General features: G+C 36.6%; 1 protein-coding gene across 1 annotated transcript in view; it reads right to left on the bottom strand.

The window, feature by feature from the left end:
- The window catches only part of Gmds (GDP-mannose 4,6-dehydratase), a 495,612-nt gene that overhangs the window by 401,838 nt on the left and 66,708 nt on the right, over positions 1-27,066 (bottom strand). The window contains exon 2 of the mRNA XM_050142522.1: positions 4,602-4,646. Coding sequence (XP_049998479.1) covers positions 4,602-4,646 — 45 coding nt within the window. The remainder of the gene's footprint in view (positions 1-4,601; positions 4,647-27,066) is intronic.

Here is a 27,066-nt window from a genome sequence, read left to right as displayed (position 1 = left end):
CTTAGGTTTTTTTTGTACTAGTCTTTATATCTCCTATTATTCTATGTGCAAAGTAAGCACACATTGTAGTGGTCACCACATGTTATCTATCTAAAACTGTGGTACTGAGAAGGTACCTGAAATTAGGATGTACATCCATGGCAAATTTCACTCCTATTGATTCTCCTTCTTCCCTGAAAATGTGAGCGAATGCACAAGTTCTAGGGCCCTAGGCAAGAGAATATGCCTTTCAATGTTGTAAAGAGACTATAGTGCCCTCTACAACATGTGCCCCTGGCTTGTCACCATACGCTCTCTCTATCACTCCTGTATCAAGAGATACCCTATGTCTCACAAAGCTCCACTGGCTAAGTGTTTCACACATGCTCTCTCACCTCATACTCCAAAGAAACTTAGACAATAAAAAGAAGTGCTCATCATCCCAAATTATAGGAGAGAGAGGAGAGAGAGAGAGAGAGAGAGAGAGAGAGAGAGAGAGAGAGAGAGAGAGAGAGAGAGAGAGAGAGAGAAACAAAAGAAACTCTTAGATGGGTCAAGAAATTGGACTGAGGACCTGAGGACACAGAGGCAGCAAGAACAGAGGATTTAGACATAACCTACCCAGTGGCCAAGCCCCAGGGATGAATGTTATGAGAACTAGTTTGCTTATTCAGCTCCTTGATCTGTGTTAGTCAACAGGGAATAAAAGAAAATGGACTTTTAGCTTTAGCAAGCTACAGAATATATATAGAATATATAAGGTATAAAAAGTGTCTTCAGGGTAACTGCAGAATGAATAAGAGAATCAGACATGGTGGCATATGCCTGTAATTCCAGAACATGGTAGATAGAGACAGAAACATCATGATTTCTAAGCAAGCCTGGGCTACTTAGCAAGATCCTTTCTCAAAATAAGAACAATAATAATGTTAACTCTAAAAAATAGTAACAATAAACAAGTATGGATGTGGTCACTTTTTCAATGTTTTAATCTTGAGTAAAAGTCAAGAAGCAAAAAACAATAAATACTATTATTCTGAGCATTTTCTCAGTAAGAACTGAGGCAGAAATATAGCATATAGATGACCCTCAATATCCATAATCTCTGCAACCATGAAGTCAACAAACTGCAGCAGTATCAATCTGTCCTGAACAAAGACAAACTTTTGTTTGTTTCCTCATTAATACAGCTAGTTATGAAATGTTTGCATTGCATTTGGTATAACTATCTTAGTGTATAAAAAGAATACGTACAAACAATACACATATACTATAATATTTTATATATGTAACTTGAGTGTCCTCAGACATTTTATGTACAAAGGTTCCTGGAACTAATCCCCTTGCAGATTATCAAAAGATAACTGTATTTTACTTGATTAATTTGGAGGACTCATTCATAATGTGAACAGATGCAGAAGGTTCAGCAATCACATAAAACATGTTCCAAGCTCCAGGAATCTAAAGGTACATGAACAAAGGAGTAATTATATCTTACTCAGCATTCTGGAAATAAATGCTATTCCTCAGGATCTAATTCTCATCAGAGACCCAGCCTCTCTGTGTCTAGTGCTGGGGTCTGAACTCTCCTTGGAATCTCTACCATGATACTACCCCTCTGCCTTTAATAATTCTAATAAACTTCTTAGTCACCAGTCGTTAAAAATAAAAATGCTATCCTTTTGCATATAAGTTGTTCTTTGAGATTTCTATGGGTGTTGTAATTTTTCATTGTTTTTTAAGTACGGTAAAAGCAAAAGAGCTTAATTAACTGTTAATTTTCCCACTGACCTTGCTGTCTCCTCTACCGGCTTCCTTCTCTATGCCAGACTGATTGTGCCAATGACAGGAAATGAAAGTCTGCCTCTTCTAGTAGAGGAACAAAGCAGCCACAGCATCATGACTCTTACAGGGCTGACCTGTTCCTAGCCCACACTTTGTTACCAAACCTATGTGTTTTCTAGTTATGTCTAAGCTTCCTGGTATTTCTGAATAGTAACTGAATCTGAATGGAATGAAAGTAATTCAGAGAATAAAGCCAGTAAGATGTCTTAGCACATAAATGTATGTGCTGCCAAGCCTGATGACCTGAGTTCAATGCTCCTGAAAACAGAACTAGCTGCCACAAGTTTATTTCTGACCTTCACACACAAGTTGCAGCATGTGTGTTCATACATGCATACATGCATACATGCATACATACATACATACATACATGCATAAATATGCAGGCACAATAAAAAAATTTAATATAGTAAAAAATTTAAAATAGTTTGGAAGGCCCCACTGACTCACCCAGTCAGTCATTCATTAAAGTTCATTTGTTCCAATATATAATGGTACCCTATCTGTTCACAAGGAAGCAGCATCAACAATACCCAGGGATATAAAAGAAAGGACAATCACAAATTTCTGAGCCAGCCTCCAAAAGAACCTGAGGAGGGTCCACATTAAGGTTGAGAGTCCATTGAAGTAGAAGTCTGTATTCATTCAAAATTCCTGTCACTGACCTCTGGATTCACATGTGGTCAGACATGATCCCAGGCATTAAACTACACATTCTATTTCTGTACTGCTCATGGTCTTGAATCATCAAGAACTACAGCTGATAATTCTGAAAACTTTCCAATGCTTTCCTTTAAAAAAATCACTCTAATGTTTGCTGTGACCTAAGTATAGAAATAAAAGGCCCATTTGACCATCAGACTCCTCTTAATAGATCATTCTACAATTATATCATCTCTTAAAATTGAGGAGAAGCAGTCCACTGAAATCAATACAGCACACCTGAAGCTTTGCTCTTATCACCCACACACAGCCCACACTTTTACCATCTTGTGTGGAAGACTTCTGTTTGTCCTCTGTGTCCTACCTTGTCCATTGCCCCTGAATTACCAATCATAGTTTTTAATAATTTATGGATCTCACTATTCTCATAACATTTTATCTGTGATAAATTCCTCCCAATTAACTGTGATTTGCCAAGTAAGTCTTCTGCTGTCTTTCTGTAAAAAGCAATCAAATCTGCTCTTTTAACTTCAAATGCTAATAAAATTAAAATACTTGCACCTTATCAGGCAATCTTAAATTCTCATTGCATCTATTTGCAAATCTTGCATCCTCCCTGTCCTCTGAGTCCTGGTAATTCCTCAATGAGACACTTGAATAGACTTTACTTTCCCATACCAGTCTTCCCTGTCTTCTTCAATAGGAGGCCTGCCCACCCACTAGTCCACTCTCTATAAGGGCATACAGTCACACATACAATCTCTTGTCTTCAGACTACATTCAGTCATTGATTATTACTTTCAACTTCATGTCTACTCACAGTCTCACAGGTGCACCTCAAAGTACATCTCAACACTCTTGTTATTAGAGCATCACTCAACATATTGTCTCCATCTTCAACAGTACAATGTTTTGGCTTACCCAGCTTCTTACCCTGGTCCCCTGGCAACTCACTCCCATCACTGGCTACCGTACATCTCTTAGCAGCAGGTCCTACATATTTGTATAGCACTTCAGATGTATCTCTAGCAAATCTTTCTGTTATTCATTAACATATTAACACTTTGACTAGACAACAGCCTTTTTCTAAAACCAAAACTTTTGTACTATTTATGACCTTCTCTAAAATAGTTTGTTTTGTTGAATATATAGTCTCTCGATTACTATAGCAATCTATTTCTACAGACATATGTGTACATAGGTACTCCCATAACTACACAGTCTTACTTTGATATTGCAAGATATAGAACTACTACAAAAATAAAATCAGGTTCTAAACACTGCTATGAGTTATTATAGTCAAAGCTATCAGAAAAAAATTGACTTCCAATAAGAAAACTAATTCCATTTTCATCAAATCTTATTAACAAGCCAAATTGTTTGCAGTTCGTTTCCATCTGTTCAACTGCACATTTTTATATAGCATCACTACAACTAACGGAAGTAAAGAGAACATGTAAAACTATTAATACAACATTGTCAAAGCAGGCCAGGATATGGGTCAATGTATACATTTTTATTCTCTATAGATCATAAAGTTATATAAAACTCAATCCGGAAAATGTTTTTGAAAAGTAAAGTATTTGCTAAAGTAATCAGATTTAATACAAATGTTTATTTCTAATAATGTTGAAGAACAAATCATAATGATAGTAGCACCAACCATGAATCACACAGATTCATCTTCTATAAAATATACAGCTGCCTATTAGAAAGCAAACACCTCCAGGTGTAAATCTTTCATGCAAGCTTGCCAAAGATCAGCTTGGTTTTTATTGCTCTGTGCAATTTCCAAATTAAGTGACTTCACCATGAGTGGAACTTTTTAATGTGGCACATTACATCATACATTAACCCTAAAACTCTTAAAGTCAGGCTCACGCAGGCTGCTGCTTTATCAGAGAACAAGGGAGGCATGCAGAGCAGCAAACCCCCGTGTGCTCACCAGCAGATAGACAGCACAATGAGTTGGCAGCATCACCGGCGCCACGGCAGAGTCGTGCTTGGGTTCTGATTTGTTATCAGAGTTTCCGTGGAAAGCACACACAGAGGAAGCAAAGCAGCTGCATCCTAGCAGTCCACGCAACCCCAAGAGCACTGACTGAGTCACTCACCTCGTATCCTTTCTCCAGCAGGAATTCTGCCAAGTATGAGCCATCCTGGAAAGAGAGGGAAAATTGAGAAGTGTTAGACCTTTGGTGGCTGGTACAGAATCGTTATCAACATTAAGGGTTTTGCGACCATCTTTTGAAAGTCAAGTTGAACAGAATAAACATCATAGCAACCAAAATAAAAACAAAACTGATAATGACAACAAACACCAGATGGTGTTCCACTATTAACAGAGCAGACAGTACCCATGTAGACATCACTGAAGACAGGAAAAAATCAAAAACCAACAGAGAACACAAAGTTTCAGAATCACATGGATATGGGTTCAAGTTTTGCCACTTACAGGCTATGTGAAATATGCAAATATGTTAGCAAAGCAAAATGCTTTGGTGCCATAGGAATACAACAAATTCTGGTGGGGATGATATTTTAAAAGGAAGCTGGCAAGTTCAATATCAGACAGAGCACAAGGTGTTGACATTACTGAGAATGACTCCACTGAATTGTGGAGTGGCTGGAAGTACTATGCAGAAAGGGGAGCACTTCCATGGGAGGTGTGAGGGACCAGTTAGCTGCTAAGCTATAGTGCTGTAGAAAGGCACTGAGTTTAGAGGGTTTATGGGATGGAGTTCAGTTAAAAAGCACTTTACCATATATGTGTGCATACATACAAACAAATTTCTAAAGAGGAAACTGTTATTTCTTTGATAAAATAAATGTTTCACATGAATTTATCACAAAACATGCAGTGATTCCTACATTAAGAAGGAGCTAGCTGAATAAGCACTGAGAGTCTCAACTGGTAATAGCAATTGTTTTAGAAGTTTCTAGATGAAACTTTCTACTTAAAAGATTTCATGTCACTTTACAATAGAAAAAAAACTATAACAGATACCTGATTAAACTAGTCTGAGGCAAAGAGCTGAGCTATTACTATTTGAGTACTAGAGTCTCTCAGAAAAAGAGGTAGGTCCTACATTTTATAGCCAATCCCATAATTTCTCTTCAGATTTTTGCCCCAATGGGGAATCCCCTCAATCTAACTCAGACTTAAATGTAAAACTAAGGCTCCAATTAACACAAATTGGTGTTCTGACAAGCAGCTGTATGTAGTATTTGCGTTTTCTTAGGTTTCATAAGTTTAAAAAAGCTTAAAATATCCCTGTGAGGTTCAGAAATCCCTACCAGATATTCCAGGGGAAAAATGAAGCAAATCTTAGTATTGTCATGGTCTGACCTAAAGCTGGAACTAGAGACACCCTATGGGTCATGAAAACAGCAGGGCTGCCGAGTGAGTGTTTACAACGTTAGTGCACAAGTCCTGCGGGAATTCATGAAGAATGGAAAGGCCCAGCATAAAAAGGGCACATTCTGTGGTCCATTCAAAACTCCAACAGATTTTCTTCTGACTTCTTGACATAAATATACTAGTTTATAGACTCATGGTGAGAAGAGAGTTTGGCTTTTTCATCTCAACTTAGTATAGGTTTTATACACGTTTAGCTAAATCAAATCACAAGGCTGATTCAAGCCAGGATAAGCCAAGCTGGACTACATGATCACTAGAAGGTTTTATTTAGGGGGCAGTAGTTCTGTGAATCAATGGATAACAAAACAGTATTAAGGAAAACAGCTACTTTGATAATAATTTAACTAAAGATTTCTAGAAAGCAGACTTGTTTTTGTTATAGTATTGTTACCTTGAATTAGCCAGCACTACATTTTCCTCACTGTATCCACATGGAATAAAACAGAATGCTTTATGTTCTAGCATACTCATATAGAATGTGTGTGTGTGTGTGTGTGTGTGTGTGTGTGTGTGTGTGTGTGTGTGTGTTGGGGGCGGGGGGTTAGTAGTAACTGTTCTGGACTTCCTTGGGTAGGGAGAGCAGTGATTATTCAGAAAGCTGATGTGAAACAGACCTGACCAGGACTGAACCCTGTCAATAAGGTCTTGTTCTTCTCACCCAGGCTGCTCCTCAAACTTTCCAACCACACTGGAACATTCTGAACCAGCAATGGCACTCACTTCCTCCTCATTTCCTTGCCAGGCCCCTCCAGTGATAGGGCCCAGGCTGCACAATGAGTGGGAAACGAGCCGAGCAAGGGCTCTTGGTCTCCAGCCCAGGAGCTCAGCTGGTCTCCTTCTCATCCTCCCCACTGGCCCCTGGGGACTCCTAGGAGACATGGTATCTGAGCAGGCAGCAAACCAGCAGGATGGCTGATAGAGAATGCTCCAATCAGACTAATGACTAAAATGTCACACCAAGAACCAGAAAGTAACATTAAGTTCTGACAGTTGACTCCTGAAACCAAAGGAAACAGGCTAGATCTGCTCATTTGCTAGGACCCAGTGTAAATTCCAGCCAGGTTCAAAATTTGTCAAAGGGGAAGGGGTATTTTAATTGGAAAAACAATGTCCCAAATGTGACCTTTATAAATTTAATTCTTCATATAGTTATTGGCAGTATCTATTTTATATGAAATTCCAGACCATTTGAAACAATCACTATTTGTTTATTACTCTCAAGACACAGAAACATTTTCTGCTTTTCTCTCACACAAGAACTCAGCGAGGAAGGTAAACAGCCATTTGGCATCTCAGGTAACAGATATAACATAATATTACACAATTAGTTATAGATGAAATCAGGACTAGAATCCAACTCTTCCATTATCTGAACTAGAAAATAATCTTCCTCACTCTTCCCCCTGGGAGCTACCAAAACATATCAAACCCCAACAAAGCTGGGCCGTTAAAGGGCACATTTTCACACTAACTTGATTTGGCCCTTTTTCATTACAGGATGTTTTATAGATTAAACAGTAATTCCAGTTTTAATCAAGTGACCCACACACACTGAAACCCTGTAATTTTAGAATACTCTAGAGCTCAGAAAAAAAAAAAGGTGGGTACCTGAGATTTCCCAGGTCTTGGCTCTAGGCAAGACTAAGATGGAGGAAACAACAGCGCTGAAAAAGATCAGTCACACTCAGGCATGTCTCATCTGTGCCCATGGACTTCATGAGGTGGAGGATAACAATTAACATGGCATAAAACAAAATAAACATCTATTAAAACATTATGACATATAATTCTTGGATTTTTTTGTAATTAAATTGCAAATGGCTCTCAATCATGAACTCTGTGCATGCAAATTGACAATATCAGAAGGTTGAAAATTCCTAGTAGGAGACAGAATACAACATAGGCATGAGGAGAAAGTGCTTGTTTGCACAGCCTTCTAGTCTCTTTCCCTCCATATGTTTTACTTATTATAAAACAGAAATAGCTTTTGCTGAGGATTCCTAAGAGTTTGAAGCCAGCCTGGGCTACAGAGTGAATTATAGGACAGTCTGGACTACACTGTGAGATTGTCTCAAGCAACAATAACAGTAATATAAACACACACCACAAAACATCTTTTAAGCTAACCACTACTACAATATCAAGGTATTCTGTACTTACAGTAAGAGCTATATCATATCAATTAATAGGGAGGGATGTTGTTGGAAATCAGAATAAAATTTTCCAGTTATTTAGTCAGTGGACTATGAAGCATCCAGGAGTAGAATATATTTAACAAGTATTTACACCTGGCTCATGTTTGTAGCCATCACTGGATAATATCTATGTCAAACTCGGCACTCAAAAGACCATAGGGACCAATTAATCAAACGCTCTCGTTTTACAGATCAGGAAATTGAGATTCAAAGCAATGAAATGTTTAGTGTAAAGTCACACACTGGGAAAGTAGAATCTGCATGTCCTTACATACCAAAACATAATAAGAAAGCAAGTCTCTAGAATACGAGAGCTCAGAATCCTGCACTAAAATCTAAACAATCCAGCACGAAGGTGGATATCTGTCACTCCAGAACTCAGGAGACTGAGGAGAAAGGATTTCGGGATTCTATGGATTACACAAAGAACCCTATCTCAACAAAACTTACCTTTGTAAAAGGGAAAAAACACACTAGTAAGTACAGCTGAGCAATAAATAAGATATTTAGTCTAGCACATTACTGCATGAATAACAAGAACAAAATCAATTATGGTGAATACAGGAGTAACTGACTGACTAGTAAAAAATACTTCAAACATATATACCCATCTAGTACTCTCTAAAATTCAAAATTATTTCTCCATACAAGGTGCTATTAACCAACACTAGACTTTCACTTCCACTTACTTCCTTGTAGAGAGAACTGCAGCAATTCAAATGGGTAGTCAACTACCTCTGAACAAAAGAGGTGACTATTCCCAGCCAAGAACTTCTGCAGCCATCCTTCTTCCTATACCAGGAAAAGTGCCCTGTAGGCAGGTGCTCAGGAGCTTATGCATGCTAAGAAGGAAGAATGGCTCTGCAGTCAAGTCCTGGATTCCCAGTGTTGCATGGTCAGAGTAAGGTTAATATTAATACTCAGTTTCCAGAAAGAGGCAAATCACCTCCAGTCATCCTATACATTGTCCACCATAAACCCAGTAGTCAGCAAAGGAGAAAGTCCCAATTATACCTACTATTTGAATCTATCAAATAGCAAACACCTTTATCAAAAGTGATCCTTTATGTTTTGTGTTTTTATTTCCCATATGTGGAATGTGTGTGTACAGGCACATGCATGTGCGCATGCACAACATTGGACACAAAGTTAGTTCAACATCACAATTTTTTAAAACATAATCTTTTGAGGGAGCTAAAACACTGTAAGAGCTAGAGGACTAGGATGTCTGCTGTGAGATGATGTCTCCTAGGATTGGCAGAGACATTACAACTAGGATATGACAACAGTATGGCTGCCAAAGCAAGACTCAAACAATGACAACACAACAAAATGCTAACAAGAGAGGGGTAATTCAAAGGGCCCTGCAACTACACAAAGAACTACGGGCAATTAATGTCTATTGAGAGGAGAACTAGTCTTCCCCAGAGATACTACATGGTCAGCCTTGAAATCACATCATACAAGCAACACGAAATGGACTCAGCATATATATATATGAGCATGACAACATTTATATATATATAAATGAATAAAATATATGTGAGCATAACAATAATAATCAATGGAAAAAGTCATAAGTTTAAAAGGGATTGGGGAAAGAATGGGAGAAGTAGAAGGGAAGGGGAAAATAATGTAATTATACTTTAATGTAATTATACTTTATTTAAATTTTAATTTAAATAAAACTATCAAGAAAAAAAATGCTTGCCCCCAAAGGAGCATGAAGAGACTTTTAAGGTGATCCGATTACTGATGAAGCATGTCTTTAGTGGTGACTATACAATATGCTGTCAGAACTTATGTACTAACACCTGAAAATGGAAAACTTAATCCTTTGGTAAGCCCCCCAAAGCCAAAACCACTGATACTTGTTAAATATTTCCACACTTATGCATAGAGTTAAGAAAATTAATCAAAATCAAAAAAACTACTCTAAATCTTAATGATTACTGCCCCAGGGGATAAGATTGTCAATAGTTATCTATCATTCCTATTTTCTTTTGCCCCAGTAAGACCATGAGTGGTTTATTTATCTATCTTTTCTACTTTCTTTCCAATGAACATATCATACTTATATAATAAGGAATATTAAGATTTTATACCAAAATTTTATAGTAATCATAATAATATATATGCTCTAAGGAGCATAAAATATACAGAACAATCTGGATGTAAGACTATTAAAATAATAACAATGACATTTAAGAAAAAAGGACTGCAGAGTTTTTTGTGGTAGTGACATTGCATATCATTCACTCTGGCAACTGTTACTATTTTTTAACCTTTAACCTATTTTCCTAACAGTTTCTATCCATTATGTCAGTTTATTTTAAAAGCATCTAGAAAACATGAACCTACCTAATTTTTACCTTCCACAAAAGCCAGTCAAAAACTAGAATGATTTAACAGGGTTTTGGTCAGCAAAGACCCTGACAACATAGTATGAAACTATGTTCCTTCTAAACTGCAAATGAATATTGTACATCTTTAACAAAAAAACAAACACCAAATGTGAACTCCAGGCATATTTTGTATAAACACAAAAACATTAATTCCAACTGCCTAAAATAGCTTTTTGTAAATCGGCAAGTTTAAGTAAAAATGGAATTAAAGGGGAAAAAAAACAAGGAGGTAGAGAGGAAGCCTTTATTAATAAGAAACAGATAAATTTTAACCAAATGATTAGGAAAAAAGCAAAATACACCAATACCCCAACACATACAGCCCAGATATGTTTGAAAGGTATCAAATGCAAAACTAAAGTCAGTTGCTAACAGCATGCATATGGGCTGGGTCCAGCTTTCATTGCCACAGAATCCTATCTACTGCTGTTCCTTTTTATGTTCACTTTAAACCTATTGTTCCTCACTGTATCTCTAAGCTCCTGACCCAAATTCCTTTCATGCATGTTGATGTGTTTGTTTGTTTTTAAATGTCATTTATTATGTATGTGTGCATGTGTGTGCTATGATTCAGATGTGGAAGTTGACAAACAACCCTCAGGAGCCAATTCTTTTCTACCATTTTGTGGGATCCAAGGATCAAATGCAGGCCATGAAGGCTTTGTGCAATCTCCTCTCTACCTGTTGAGCCACCTCTCTGGCTCTGCAAACAGTAACAGATATAAAAGTGAGCACTTACACAGGCTTTGGAATATGTATGTCATGTGTGCTTGCAGTGTTCCTCACCTAGTCACTGTTTATATTCACACAAAATATCTATGACGACGCCACTCTGATTATCTCCACTTAAAAGAAGAAAAACAAGGCAAATTCAGACTAATTTGCTTAAGGTCTACTTGTGGGATGGTCAATCCTGAGTGTCAACTTGACACACCTGGGGAGAACCTCAAACTGAGAAACTGCCTCCATCAAATTGGCATGTGGGCATATCTTTTCAACATTTTCTTTATTACTAATTGATGTAGGTGGGTCCAACATGCCATGGGAAGTTCTGGATCTACAAATATTTTAACATAGAACAGACTCCTATAGACTACTAGTAATTGAAAGCAAGCAGAATTAATGGATATCAAACACCACTTGAGGCCATAGGTATAATGAAATGGAGGACAGGAAGAAAATAAGAGATTCAATTCCTGCTTTATTGCTCTGTGAAGTATCTGGGCAGCCAGGCATTTCCTGGCTTAGATAGCATAACGTCTCAATACTGGCTAGGTTCTCCAGCTTTCAGATGCATCAGCACACTCACATGTGGATAGGATGAAAATAATAAGCAGTAACCTGTAGAGTTATCTGATAATTGTGGTAGATGGACAGGAATGGGAAAAGCTTTGTGGATAAAGAAAAGCTATCTTCTACAGTGGATAGCACAGTGCCCTGAAGAAATCGATTGCCCCACCTGAGCATGAAAAAGAGATAGCCAGAAAAAGGAAAAAAAAGGGGGAATATAAGAAGTATATCCACCTAATAAGTTAGTATAGCTTGTTTTGTATGTTTTGTTTGCTTATGACATCTACAAGGTTACTAGAATAACACGAAATGAGAACCAATGATTATCCTTCCTCATTTTGCTGTACACCTGTTAAAAATGTTGTTGCTAAAATGTTACTATTGCTTCCAAAAGAGATCATTATAATTATTACTGTTTTTTTAAATGATTTCTTTGGGACCTATAATTAATTTGTTTAATCCATTAAGATTACACTTAAAATAATACAGATTGTGATATAAATGCCAGTTTGGGCTCCCTACTATACTTCAGATCTGCTCTATTCCTACAAAATATCTACTATGTAGAAAACATAAAAACCGCAATTAGTAATGAATAAATAGTTAAATAAAAAGTTAAACAGTAACCATGAGTTGTGGAGTTGAAGATATAGCTCAGCAGTAAAGCACTTCCTTATCAGCATGTGGAAAACTCTAGGTTCAAAAACAAACAAAAAAGAGATGTTATGCTTTAAGCAAATTAAAATTCATTTAAATAGCCAGATGAGGTGGCAGCCACCTTTAATCCCTGCAGTAGGGAGGTAGAGGTAGGTGGATCTCTCTGAGTTCAGGGCCAGCTTGGTCTATAGAGTAAGCTCCAGGTCAGCCAGGGCTACACAGTGAAACCCTGCCTCAAAATAAATAAATAAATAAATAAATAAATAAATAAATAAATAAATAAATAAATAAATAAATAACACAAAAAGAAAGATGATATTCAATTATGTGTATGTAAGTATAATGCAGAAATGTGTTAGCACATTTCTACTCAGAAAGCTTCAGGTGACAAAACTAATGCTAACAAGAGCAGAGGGAGTATTCTATGCCAAGGGTACAAACAAATCTAAGAACAAAGAATATTGATCTTTTTGGAAGTGTAGTTCTGAGACAGGTTCAGCTAATAAAATTCAATTTGGGTATTTATTGTTAGGGTGTAGAAGATTCTAGCACACATTTTGAAGAAGGGGTGTTGGGGCTCTCTGGAAAGGAGAGGATGTGGTTCCCAGCAGGGATCTCAGTGACACTAAGCTCTACATTTCCCAGCAGGTCAGAGTCTTGAGCTGAAAGTTGAATTAACTTCAGTGCTGAAGCTAACAAGCAGGTGCCTCTGATTCACACATCCTTTCAGTCTACTCTCATAACACTTAAATGTCTAGCCACTGCTTCTGCTCCCCAGCTGGCATCTCTTGCTACTTGCAAGACATCTGGGATATGATGCATTTTACAGGCTTAGGTCACATATCTAAGCTACCTAGCTTTATAGGTATGATTCATTCAAATATATTACTGAAGCATTTATTATTCAGTAGTGTGCTATTTGTTTCTCTCTAAATGAGACCTTCTAAAACATTATAATTACTAATTAATACTCCATACAATTTTCACACATATATTTAACAATATCTTTGTGAGTAGTCAAGATATCTTCATTTTTCCAATTGGAAAAACTGAAATCTGGACCAGATAGCTCATTTCTTATCAAACTTGAGACCTGAGCTTAACTCTGGAACCCACATAGTATTAGGAACGAACCATCTCCCACAAGTTGTCCTCTAACCTCTGCCATCTCCACATCATACACACAATAAATATATTTTTAAAAATATTTTAAACAAAAATTTAAGTTCATAAAAATTAAATCCCTCAAAGTCATAGAGAAAAAAAAAACTTAGCAAAATGCAAACCAAGTTATCGCATCCTAACTACAGTGTGGCTTCCACAACATATCTGCCTTAATCAAAATCAAAATATTTCAACCAGAATAACATTTCATAGCACTTTAAGTCCCTACTCAATGAGTAAATTTTTATGAAAATTTATGCAAAAAAGAAAAAAACTGAATTGTGTATCAAAAAGTCATTTTTCTTTAAGATTTACATGACTTGATGGTTTGTTGTTTTTTTTTAATAATTTAATTTTATGTACATTGGCATGAGATCCCCTAGAACTGGAGCTACAGACAGTTGTGAACTGCCATGTGGGTGCTGGGAATTGAACCCGTGTCCTCTGAAAAAGCAGCCAGTGCTCTTAACCATTAAGCCATCTCTCCAGACCTGTTGTTATTGTTTTTAATAACCTATTTGACTTTGGTAATTAATCATTCACTTTCATAGCTACATTTATTGGGAATGGAAAGACTGCTCAGAGGCTAAGTAAACTGGCTGCTGCTCTTCTAGAGGACCTGGGTTCAATTACACCTTTTTGCCTCTTCAGGTACTGCACACAGAGTGCACAAATATACATGCAGGTAAAACACCCAAACACATAAAATAAAAAAAAAGATAAAAACTTAAAAAATAATACATGTTGATGCAAGCTCAGTAATTCTCCTGCCAAGTCTAAACTAACTTCCAATTCAAAAGTAAATTTACATAAGCTGGAAAGCAATACCAAATGTATCAGTACTGACAGAGTTCTTTACATTCTTTCTAGGTTCTATATTCAAATGATATAATAGTATTTAAAAATAAATGTATTGAGAAATATCTGTAAAGATCACAGTATTGACTTCTATCATGAAAAACTTCAATTTTAATATAAATTCTCATACTTACTTAATAAGGTCACAAATTAACTTTTCCTTTCTTGAAAATTTCAAATTTAGATCATTCAAATCAGTGAAATCTCATGCAAAATGCAAAACTGCCATGTTTTCTCTGTATCTTACAAACATTCCTTTCTTTTAAAAAACAAAATGATCACCTGTAAGGACACATACTGTACTAAACGTTGTAAAAATCACCCATGATTCCACCAATGAAACAGTTTATCTGAGCTAATGGGAGCTCACCAACTCTAGCAGAACTGGAAAGGAACAAACATAGGACCAAGCTAGTCCCTCTGAACGTGGTTGATAGTTGTATGGCTGGCGAAGACTGAGGGGCCACTGGCAATGGCACTGGGATTTGTCTCTGCTGAATGTACTGGCTTTGGGGGATACTAATCTTATTGAATGTATACGTTGTTCAGCCTAGATGTAGTGGGGAGGGCCTTGGACCTTCCACAGGGCAAGGTGTCTTATCCTCTCCTAGGATTAGATGGGAGTGGTGTGAGAGGGTGTGTGGAAGGAATGGAAGGAAGGGAGTGGGAATTTGAATTGGTTTGTTAAAAAAAATTATAAAAAAGATGTCGAAAAAAAATAAGGGTGGCCACCAAATGTGGGATGTAGGGTGGGATGTAGGGCAGTTGAAAGAAAAGAATCTCTACTCTAGGAACCACTAGTCATCACTGCCAGGAACCACAGGGTTTGGGGTGACAGTCCTTTCTAGTATTCTGCCTACCATACCAGCCTTTTCTGAACTCTCCAGCCTGTGCCTGCTAAGATTCATACAGGCCATTCTTCATCCTCAGCTATCCTGGCTGGCCTGTCCTTGGCATACTCACTCAGCACAGCTCATATAACTCTGGGAGCTGTTTCAACCTTCGCCTCTGCAGGAAACCCTTCCTCCTGCTCCAGCTAAGTGAGAGCCCAGCTTTGTGAACCCTGAAAAGCACACTGGACTTTCCCCACAACCACTGGCATAATAGGCTATGTTTCAACCTTTGGTAGCAAAGTGGACTATCTGTTTTCCCTGCTAAGCTGTAGGATTCACAGAGGTAATACCATAACTACTATATAATATATTCATTATGACTTTACACACTTGCAATGCATTCACTGCTCACAACTAAAATTCAATGCCCTGACATTTCCAAAATTATAAGTCCTAGGTCTCCAAGCAGATGCACCAATGTCCTAATGATATTAAACATAAACATCAAAACTGCATTATCAATCACTTGGCCTCCTTGTCTTCAAATATGATAACTCAAATTCTTACTTTTAGCACTGGTGGTGCTTTATCTGAAGGACTAGACAGGCTAATACCAGCTGCAAAGTACTCTCAGAGTCATTGCTGTATCCACCCACTCTGCCAAGGGCAAAGCCCTGAATCTTCCTGCGTCTACCATCCAGGCTGCAACAGGCCTCTTTACTCTGTACTAACAATCATCTACCTGATTTCTTTTACCTATATAAAAGGTTTTCTTTTCTTTTTTCTTTTCCTTATTTTGTTTTATGTTGTTTTCCCTCCAAATGAATGTATTTTCCAATGATACTTACATAGGTATCAAATGTAGTCTGGAAGTGCCACTCAATGGTAGACACTTGACTAGCACATGAAAACACAGGTTTCAGAACCAGCAGAAAGAAGAAAAGAAGTGAGGGAGGGAAGAAGAAAAAGGGGGAGGTAAAAGGGAAGAAAGAGGGATATTTAATAAATGCAAGTGTTTAGTATGTAATGGTCTAGTTACCAGGTCGGGGAACAAGGCTTATCAAACTGTAGTTTTGGAACCAGGGCCTTCTTTAAGAGATTACAATTCTTTATAGTGAAGGAATTACAGAGTTATGGTTCTCGGTTAATTATTTCCTCATTCTCAATAGCCTAACAAAATGAAAACAGTTATTTTAATATGAGCATTTCATATTTCAGATCCTGGTTCTAATGCTTCCTGCCATGTTTATTATTCTGCTCACTCATGTGTCAGATATCTGCTGATGTCTCAACAAGTATTCTGGATGCAGAGCACAAGATGAGAATCATTTCTATCAATAGATTCAACAACTGTCAGCAGTAATCTGAACTGAACAATCACTATTTACCATAAGCAGCAAGCTAGCAGCAGTTTCTAAGTATTAGCACTCTGAACAACTGAATGGGTCCCATGATTATTCCAATTTTAAGGATAAGGATGTGAAGTCTATCTACACACCTACAAACAGGTGACTTCAAAGTTCAAAACCAGATGGTCTGTGTACTTTTGATGATGGCCATTCAGGTACAGCCACAAGAAAAAAATGCAGTAGAGACTCAGTAAAACAAAATTTACTATCCTCAAAGGTCCCACACAGCAGACAGAGAAAACACCATTCAGAGCCAGATGGAGACGTATTGAAGCAATCAGAAGCAGAAAGGACAGGATTAAGAGGCAAGCCAAGGCAATACCTTTTCTGGATTTCCAGGAGAGCAAGGTTGGCAGAATGGGAAGCCAAAGGCTGACTAGTGTTAAGAAATCCTGGTGGGCTCTGAGCCATGGGGATAGCATCTACCTGCCTGGCACTTGGTCCTGGAAAGAAGATGGTCTCCTCAAGTGCCTGTGAGAAAAAGGCTGTTCTGTCACAGTTCCCCATCAAGGACATTCTCTCAGTTGAGTCCTGACTGTCTCTAACCAGTTAAGCTTGGGAGAAAAAGTTTCTCTTCCACAAGAAACATTTATAAGGCATCAAAATTTCAAGATAATTAACAAACACAAACTGCCTAACTTCAAACATCCCAGTACCACAACTGTCCTCAAAACAGTGTCAGTGCAATACCAGAGCAGCACAAAGTAGGACTAGGATGGACACAGCGAAGGTACCTGGAGAGTAGAAGGATCCACAAAGAAGGTAGCATTGTAAATAAACACTAAATGAAAAGTGGGACCCTGAAAGAGAACAAAATAGAAGAAATGCTTTCAGGAAGACAAACTGGCCTACATAAAGCAAAGCTGGTCATTCCTGGGTGCTGCAAATACTGTATATTATTGGACCCAGTGTCCTGGGAAAACAGAAGACCAGGATGTTTAAAGAGGTATGAAAAGGTCTGCATTTTAGCTTATCAAGAGTTTACTGAGTACAGTCTAGGTATACCAATAACTGACCATTTGATACCTTGACTACATAAAAAATACTAAATATTAATTTTTTAAAGATAACACAATAAAAATACTTGCAAATACACAAATAAATATTCTATTTGAGATCAAACCCTGATCTCTGGTAATCCTATGAAAGATGCTCAGTGCCATGCTTTGGATTTGGCTTAGATACGAATGTGTTCCCAACAATTCATGCAATAAAAGCTTAGTCCTCAGTCTATCAGTGGTGAAAGGGTTAAGAGCTGGTGTCTAGGAAGAGATGTCTTAGAAGTACAGGTGGTGACCTTAAAAAAGATTAATGGGGATTTCACAAAGTAACCTAGCCTATTCAAGAACAAGTTGTTACAAGCAAGGCAATAGCAAATGCTTGGCCTCTTCTGTTCACAATCAGTTCCCTTTCTGTTTCTCTGCAATGCAGTGATGCAGCCAAAGGAGTTCTTACAGGAGGACAAACAGGTGAGGCCACCTAGTCTTAAACTTTTAGCCTCCTCTTGAGGAATATTATTTTAAGGTGTGTGACTTCTTTTATGTTGCATTTGTTTAACTCTGTGATGCTGTGATTCTTTGCCTGTCTAAAACACCTGATGGTCTAATAAAGCACTAAATGGCCAATAGTGAGGAAGGAGCAAGCATAGGCGGGGCTGGCAGGCAGACAATATAAACAGAAGGAGAAACAAGGAAAAGGGAGAGCAAAAAAACAAGGAGAGGAAGACTCTAGGGGCCAGCTACCCAGCCAGCTATGGAGTAAGAATGAAAGTAAGATATACAGAAGTAAGAAAATAAAAAAGCCCAGAGGCAAAAGGTAGTTGGGATAATTTAAGTTAAGAAAAACTGGCAAGAAACAAGCCAAGCTAAAGCCAGGCATTCCTAAGAATAAGCCTCCCTCCGAATGTGATTTATTTAAGAGCTGGGTAATGGACCCCCCCCCGCAAAAAAAAAGCCCAAAGAGTAAAACATCGCACAATACCCTCCAAAATTATGAGCTAAATGAGCTTATCTTTATAAGCGCATGCCTCAGGTGTCTTCTGTAGTAACAGAAAATAGACTATCTTCACTAGGAATTATGGAAATGAAAGTTACATTTTACATTCACTACATTAAGCAAAATGTAAAATATCTACTAACACCAGCTATGAGCAAAGAATCAACGTGTGGAACATATTCTTGAGGACTGTAAATTGGCAAGACCATTTTACAAGACAACAGTTATTTATTTTTCCAGTATTGATGTTGTTCATACCTTAAGATATAGGATATGGGCCTGAGAGACATGAAGGTGGCTAAGTTCCTAAACAAGGATGGTGACAATGAAAAATATAGGAGAAAGGCAAAATCATCAAACATAGCAAGTTAGCTCTGGTTAAGTAAGGCAAGAACTGAATTAATTTAAATAATCTGTAGCTCTAAGGCTCTGCAATTCTATAATAATATCTAAAAAGGTCTATGGCTTCTTCAGGTAACCCACTATAATGTACTTCTTCCCTTAAACAATCATTTTTAATTCTTTCCCCAAATGTCCTTCTAATAGAATATCAGAGTTTTTTCTTAGTTCTTAACTAGAAATAGTTTCCTCCATATGTAAGACAAGTGTCTTTATTCTGAGAATTCCTTCTTGCAAAGTATAACTAGCTCATTTCCACCTAAACATAAAACAGAAATAGACTTAGCTGTTAGACAATATCTGCCAAAAATCACAATAACAATTACCACTCTCAAAGATGATGAGCTGATCTTTTGAAGACGTAAAGATAGTTGGTAGAAAGGAAGACAGATAAACTCTTCACAGAGGAAATAATGTACCCCAAGTAGAGAAAGAGCGAAAAGCGAAAGCTGCTGACAGATGTGTTTAAACTAGCACTGAAGAACAGAAAGCAAAAGAAAATGGGATCCTGTTTGACTTGTTCCCAAGTGCGTCACCTGGACTGAAGAGGAAAACAGAACTATTTAGAAAACCGTTCAGTTTTGATGAAGCCTATAGAAAAAGTAACCAGTTGGCCAAAATGTGAAAGTGATGGTCTAAAAAAAATCATGAATATAATCAAAACGGTAATCACTGAAACCTCTGACATGGCAAGTTCTGCCAAGAATGGAAAAGCAATACCCGCTTGCCCTCACTCTGACACACATGTTGAGAGTCCTTAATTTCAGTGGTACGTGATTCTGGTTGCCAGCCCAAAAGAGATGCATAAGACTCTAAACTTAAAGTTTCCAGTGCCTTGTTCCAGAAGGATATTTTGATAATATTCCAAACGGGGAAGAAAAGCCTACCGACGTTAGATTGCTATAATTTTGGAACTTTGACATTAATTATCTCTAGTCTGGCGTGAAGGCACTGGAAACCTCTGCATCATTCCCAGAGCATCATGCTGCATCCATTACATTTATCAATTTGCCCCCACCAACCCATACGCCATCATCATCCACCAAGAGAATGGCAATAATCTTGCTCGTCTCACAGGGTTTCAGTTCTTAATGAGATCCTTACCAAAAAAAAAAAAAAATCAAACTAAAAACACGGAATTTTTCTCTATGATTCTCCAAGAAATATAAAAATGTATCCAAGCTTAATAAATACTGTAAGTTTATAGCAATTTTTCCTGATCACACTAGATAAATCAGCAACTTAGAAACTAAAAGTAGCTATATTTTAAGCTTAAAGAAACAGATATGTTTCTGGCAGGTTTTTTTCTAGGTATTCAAATACAAATTCAATTTGAAATATGCTAGAATACCCAATGTAAAAGAATCTGGTGTACAATCCTACATAAGGGTTGCTATATGCTAAACATTTTCAAGTGGAGTACCGGTACCATAGAATTAAACTCCCTGCCTCAACCCAGTGTTCAGAAACACATTTTCACAATTCCTGGAAGCATTTTCACATTCTTGTCAGATGTTGAGTGAGCAAGAGGGTAAATAACTAGATAGCATTTTTTGAGTAATAAAACTAAGTTCCTTGCTAGAAGGGCTTATCCAAAAAATTTAAATGCTGATATGACTAAGCCGAGTGTGGTAAATACAGATTTGTAGTGCAAAAACCTCCAGTTAGTGAGTCTTTCGGTGATTCAACACGTACTTCAAAGTCCTGAGTAGGGCAGCAAAGTATAAACATGAGACTGAAAAGCCTCCCCAGGTCTATGGGTTTGGGATCATAACTTAGAAAACTAATAGTATTGACAGCATGGATTCACCAAAATACCACTTCCTGGTGGGTTGCTCCACTGTGTGAAAAGTGGTAGCAGTTAGGGAGTAAAATCCCCAAACCTGAATGAGTCATGGGAGCACCACACATGGATGAGCAGAACACTAGAGAGCACAGAGGTGAATAACCAGCTACTCCTCTGCACTCACTGAAACTCAGCGCATCCCAGGCCCAGATGCCACTGCACTATGAACACAGCTGTTATGAGTCACAAAATGACACCTGGAGAAGCTGTAGAGGTCAACTCAATGCCATCATTTAACCAATAGGAAAATAAAAACCAAGCCGGGTGGTGGTGTCGGCGCACGACTTTAATCCCAGCACTCGGGAGGCAAAGGTAGGCGGATCTCTGTGAGTTCGAGGCCAGCCTGGTCTACAAGAGCTAGTTCCAGGACAGGAACCAATAAATAAATAAATAAATAAATAAATAAATAAATAAATAAATAAATAAATACAAACAAACTATGGAGAAACCCTGTCTCGAAAAATCCAAAAAATAAAAACCTCAGCAATATAAAACACAGGAAAAAAAATCACAACCACAACTGTCCTCTTGCTTGCCTAAAATTACCTCAGTATATTTCTTAATAATTAAAAGAGAAAAGTGAGATAGTTACTTATCAGTTGGGAAAAGAACTGACACAATGAGATCAAGAACTGGAGCATAGCTATAGCTCAGTGGCCAAATGCCTGATGGGCATGTGCACGGTCTGTGTTCCACTGTCAATCATGCAAATGGAAATAATTTGGAATTTTAGGAATAGAGCAAGGAGAACAAGATGTATCTTTTTTTAAAAAAAAATCAAACCACTAGCAAATATTGACTCATTTATACATATTTCCTCCTATTTAAAACCTAATAGGTAGGTAATTTAACCACAACACTCCTGTGAACAGGCACACAATAAACATACACGGAAGGATTGTGTAAAATCCTACCACAGAAAGCTGTTCTAGCCACCTGAATTTAGGAGCTTTAAAAGAAACTGGGCAGTGCACAAGTGGAGCAGCTGTCCCAACACAAGTAGTAACTGAGCTGAAAATATTCCCACGCCAGTTCTCCTGAATGCAGCCTATTTTATGCTTTTGCGTGGATTCAAGGAAACAGAACTACTATTTAAAAGTGCATTTACAAAGAAGCCTTTTAAGCCCGTCAAAATAAATTACTTTGAAGTATATTTCACCAACACGCCTCCAGCTTTCCCTATTTGCTGGTCCACAGAACCCAACTGCAACTATTTTTAACCACCTTTACAAGCTGTGGGGAGACTCGGGACACAGCAGATCCCAGCTAGAGCTGTGGGCATTAACTAAGTCCCATGGCTTGGGCCATAGAGTTTTCTTTTCTCTTTTCTTCATCTGTTTTACAATCTGTCTTAAAATTACCATACATTCTAGAAGTGGAAGAAAAACGTTTTTTGGGTGAATGTGTGCTTCCGTGCACGCACACTTACACACACACACACACACACACAAATTCTATCACGTTAATAATAATGTGCTTGAGACAAATACTGAGAGACCACAGTATTCTTACAGTTTGTAATATATCATTTTTTCAAAATTTTTCTATATAATATAATATAAAGACTTGAAGTTTTCTTTCCATTTGGAAACATGTACATATACATTAGTGCCACTGGGAGCTGACAAGGATGGTAACAAACTGAATAACTTCTAATCAAGGTTGAAATACACTTAAATTTTTCAGTGAGTGTGATGTTTCTGGCTCTTAAGCCCACTTCTCAAACTTCCTCAAAGCTGTCTCCACAGAGTTTCAAGAATGGAAAGATGAACAACAAATTGGTTTTTACCATTTATTGTATTGTCTCTAAGAAAATCTACTCTTTTGGTTTCCATTTAAATCTACAAAATTAGGGCATAACAGTCTAAACTGGTCTCTGAAATTACTTCTACCTATCATAAGCAAGCAGTTACTCTGGATTAAGAATTGTTAAAACTGAAACTAAAGAATCTTCAAAAGACTGGATGTTTCTGCACTTTATAGATATTGACCATATACTAAGTCCTAATTCTAACTACTAAGTAAATTTGAAATTTTTTTGTTGAGTAAATTTTCTAAGTGCTATAACTACCTCTATCATTATGTAATACTTAATATAGATTATTGCTTTCTGGTCCACAAAAATGTACATTGACAATAGTAAATCACAGCTCATAATTAGTTTAAAAACGTTAAATATGAATATGATAAGACTGCATCACACTTGCAAACTTCCATCAGAGATACCTGAACTGCTACAGCATCCTCAGAAGTACTGAAGCATAAGATTTGTATGCATTTGTCTAGGTATAATAAAGGTAAAGTTATTTGATGGTCGGGGGGGGGGGCATGGAGGGATGGTTCAGTGCTTAAGAATGCTTACAGTGCTAGCAGAGGTCTCAGCTTGGTTGCCAGCACCCATGCTGAACAGCTCACAACCTCCTTAGTTCTAACTCCAGAGAATCTGACATATTCTTCTGGCCTCTAAAAGCACCTGTACTCATATGTTCATAAACAAACCTTCACACACACACACACACACACACACAAACTTAAAAATAAAAAATAATTAGTCAGCAAGATGGCTCAGTAAGTAAAGTTGCTTCCCATGCAATCCTGATAACCTGAGAATGGTTCCCAGGTCCCATGGCAAAGAAGAATGTGCTCCCCAAAAGTCATGTCCGCATGACCACATGTGCAGGTACACACACACACACAAACATACATACACAAATAAATAATTTTGAAATACATATTTACTTACTATGGCTTTATTGAATATCCCCAAAAGTATTATGGTCACATAGTCTCATGAATCAATCAGAGCAAATAAGTGTATAATGTTTCAATAAATTTGTTAGAAATCCAGTGACTAGCTACATAATCACATACAAAGAAACTAAATAATTAACTCAAGATAGCAGTAATAATTCCTATAATCATTAGTGAGGTGACAACAGATGTTCTTAGGATAACTCCTTATTCATAACAATATTCAGGTATTGTATTATTATTTTCTAAGCAATTTCTAAGCACATACAAACAGCTCTTGAACTCTAAAATCAATATACTCACATATATACAGGTTTTCCATATTTAAAACAATTTAAGAGTTTTGAAATTTTTTATACTGTTTTAAAACTCTTCTTTAATCAATTCATTTAACATCATTTTAAGTGTCGACATAAGCACGAGATAGAAATGGAGTAAACAAATTTTGCAAAGATAAATTGAAATAAATATGTAATTACTAATTTTATATATACTCCTTAAAATGGACTTTACAAATAATTTTGAGAAGCACTAATTTTAATAGGTATTTATTTAACTATAATGTCTCCAATCTAAAGTTCACATTTCCTAGGAGGAACCCTGTCATAATTAAATGCCAGAAAGAAGCTTATAAATCAGTGTCATAAACATTTCTTTAATATGAAAACATCAATGTACTGAAAATGCCTAAGTCCATATCTGTTTGCCTTTCTTTTTATTTTTTTTTTTTACTTTTTCAGAATGTGGCCTTATTCCTTGCAGAAGAATATTTAAAATGTCTTTGTTAAAAGAAAGCTAAATTCAGAAGTAATTTTCTAGAAAGGCTGTTTAATTCAAATTAAACTCAGTTAAAGCTTGGCCAACTTGTAAAGTATTTAAGATACTCAGAATAGGTTACTGCTACAACCTAATGGAATTAAAAGAAAAGCCAAAACGGATCATCTTGCCATTGATATAACTATTTACATAAAAATCTCAAGTTTTTTAAATTAATTAACTATAAAACTGTTTACTCAAAATCAAGTGCTTTCAATTTAAAAGTGGTGTCATCATTTAAATATACTGGGGGAAAGAATCCATTTATAACATAAATGAAATTTGAATATATAAAAACAGACTAAGCAAGATATTGGTAGAAAGCCTAACAAAAAAAGTAAAGGAAATTTTTCTTAAATTGTTCTCACATGTAATAAAACTTTTAAAGTACTTAAAACATTTAATAACACTGTGATATAACATTTGCCCTATGAGGACTCAACATTATGAAGATATATGCTACACTCTAATTAACCTTCAACTGTTGAGTGAGAGGTTGGGAAAAAGTGACAAGATTATATGTACATTACCTAGTCATGTAAACAGGCAAGAATAACCTGAAAATTCTGGAGAAAAGATGGAATTATGCTAGTGATGAAAATTACATGCTATAAAAATATGATATATATGATATAAAAACAAAGACATCAACAAGTGAATCCTAGAAAGAGTCACAAATAGTTGCAAGAATTATATATAATATAGGTAGCATCTTCTAGACAATAGGAAAAATTCGATTATTCAATAAACAACACTGGAAATGGAGTTTGGGGGAATATGGCAAATTCATTCTTCACATAAAAATGAATTTCAGATACAATATATGTTAAAAAATGATATCATGGACTAGAGAAATGGCTCAGCAGTTAAGAGCACTTGTGGTTCTTCTAAAGGATCAAGTTCGGTTCCCAGCACCCGTATATGATATCTCACAACCACATGTAATTCCAGCTCCAAAAGATCTCATTCCACATCTGGCCAACTGGTCACCTGTACAAATGTAGGAAACTCACACAGATGCATACATATAAATAAAAATAAAAAAATCTTTTTAAAAAGAAGAAATGAAATAATTAAGAACTAGAAAACAAATGAACATATGAACAAATAATCTTAAAGCAGAGAATATTTTAATCAGCTCTCAAAATCCAGATATCAGAAAAGCATAAGACTGATGATTTAACTAATTACAGGAAAACTAAAAATTTCTATACAATTAAAAGGAAAACAGGAGACCCCCAAAAAGTAAGTCACAATTAGAAAAATTATAAAGTCCACATAAACAAGGAAAGAATCACAAAAAGGCAACTCATAGTAAACAAACGGCCGTAGATGAAGAGTTGATAGCTTATGTAGACACTGGTACAGAAGTGGACTTACGAATATATATCCAAAGCTCTAGCTTCTACTTAAGCAGAAATAAATATAAGTCAAAATGAGGTAGCATACTTTCCCCAGAGTGACAAAAGGATTGCCTTTTGTTTTGTTTTGTTTTAATATGGAAACCTATTATAGGGCAAATGTGACAAGAGGAACCTCCCCTGAAGGAAGTGGAAAGATACAGGATACAGGAAAGTCTTACATGCACCATAACACAAGCAAACTTTGAACCCACAAGTCTGCATTCACTGCCCAAGTGCTAGGATCACAGGCATGTACCAGCACACCTCGGGTTTATAAAAAAGATTTTTAATTTTTCCCATTTGGTCTTACATTTTTATGTAAAACATAGGAAAACATCTATTAAGGCTACTTTTAATGTTTACATTTGTAATCAGCCCTAATTATGTTTCCCAGTGACCCATACATTCCCAAGTCACAACTATATTCTTGAAATTTTAAATTAAAAAGTTTTGATATTTCATGGTAGACTTTATATACAAATGTGGGGATTATTCTACCTCAATTTCAGAAATCCTACTTAATATCAAAATAACATACTAAATTCCTTTCTATTCATATTGTTGTTAATAATATGTATTTATATACAAAAAGTAATGTTCAAAAGGCACTCATATTCAAAATTAAATTAAGATAGTGGTAAGTGGTTAAGATCTCTACTTCAGATATTGGCACATAAAGTAGGAAAGAAGGGCAATGACCACAAGTATGCACGAACTCTTTTCCAACTCAAATTTAGTAAAAAATTTTTCCACCTAAGCTTATACCACTTGCTTCCAGGCACTGTCTGGTGTTACCCAAAACTTGTAGTATTAACTTTAATTTTTAGAGTGTTAGAACATTAATAAAACCAATGCAACACAAAAGATGCAGTTATATAAACGATCAAGGCAACAGCTAAATGTTTTCAAAGTATTTATCATCAAGGACCTTAGCTTCTGACTTAACCCAATTCTCTGATGATTTTTATCTGGCTATAAGCAAGTTCAATAAAAGCCTCTTACTAAGGAGATGAACATGACAACAGCTAAGATTTAGCTTAGAATAGTATGTTAAAAAATCTAACAACAATGAAATTCCCAAAGTTCAAAAGTTGTTTTTCATATGGACAGACACAATATCTTAAGGATGACAGACAA

The sequence above is a fragment of the Alexandromys fortis genome, unplaced genomic scaffold (assembly GCF_014885135.2).
Source record: "Alexandromys fortis isolate MF-2015 unplaced genomic scaffold, M_Fortis_MF-2015_v1.1 scaffold_5, whole genome shotgun sequence".
Classification (NCBI taxonomy): domain Eukaryota; kingdom Metazoa; phylum Chordata; class Mammalia; order Rodentia; family Cricetidae; genus Alexandromys; species Alexandromys fortis.
Note: the sequence above shows the minus strand (reverse complement) of the source record. Positions and strands in the feature narration are given on the sequence as shown.